The 302-nt window shown below is 68.5% G+C and overlaps 1 protein-coding gene across 1 annotated transcript in view; it reads left to right on the forward strand.

Annotated features, from left to right (window-relative positions):
- Tbc1d9b (TBC1 domain family member 9B) overlaps positions 1-302 on the forward strand; it is a 35,508-nt gene that overhangs the window by 2,385 nt on the left and 32,821 nt on the right. Inside the window, exon 3 of the mRNA XM_004629418.2 lies at positions 3-38. Coding sequence (XP_004629475.1) covers positions 3-38 — 36 coding nt within the window. The remainder of the gene's footprint in view (positions 1-2; positions 39-302) is intronic.

Here is a 302-nt window from a genome sequence, read left to right on the forward strand (position 1 = left end):
GCGGCGCCGGGGCCACGGCAGGGGCGGCGGCCTCACGGGTGAGCGGGCCGGGCCGGCCTGGGAGCGGCGGCGGCGGGCGGGGCGGGCTGTGCTGTGAACAGAGCAAAAGGCGTGAGGAAGACGTGTGTGGGTGTGTGTGGGTGTGAGAGAGTGTGGTGCCGGGCACGGAACCCCGGGGCCTTCGCTCAGTGTGTGTGTGTGTGTGTTGTCGTGAACAGTGGAAAAGGCGTGAGGAAGACGTGTGTGGGTGTGTGTAGGTGTGAGAGTGTGTGTGGTGCCGGGCACTGAACCCCGGGGCCTTC

This window comes from Octodon degus, unplaced genomic scaffold (genome assembly GCF_000260255.1).
Source record: "Octodon degus isolate 3935 unplaced genomic scaffold, OctDeg1.0 scaffold00029, whole genome shotgun sequence".
Taxonomy (NCBI): Eukaryota; Metazoa; Chordata; class Mammalia; order Rodentia; family Octodontidae; genus Octodon; species Octodon degus.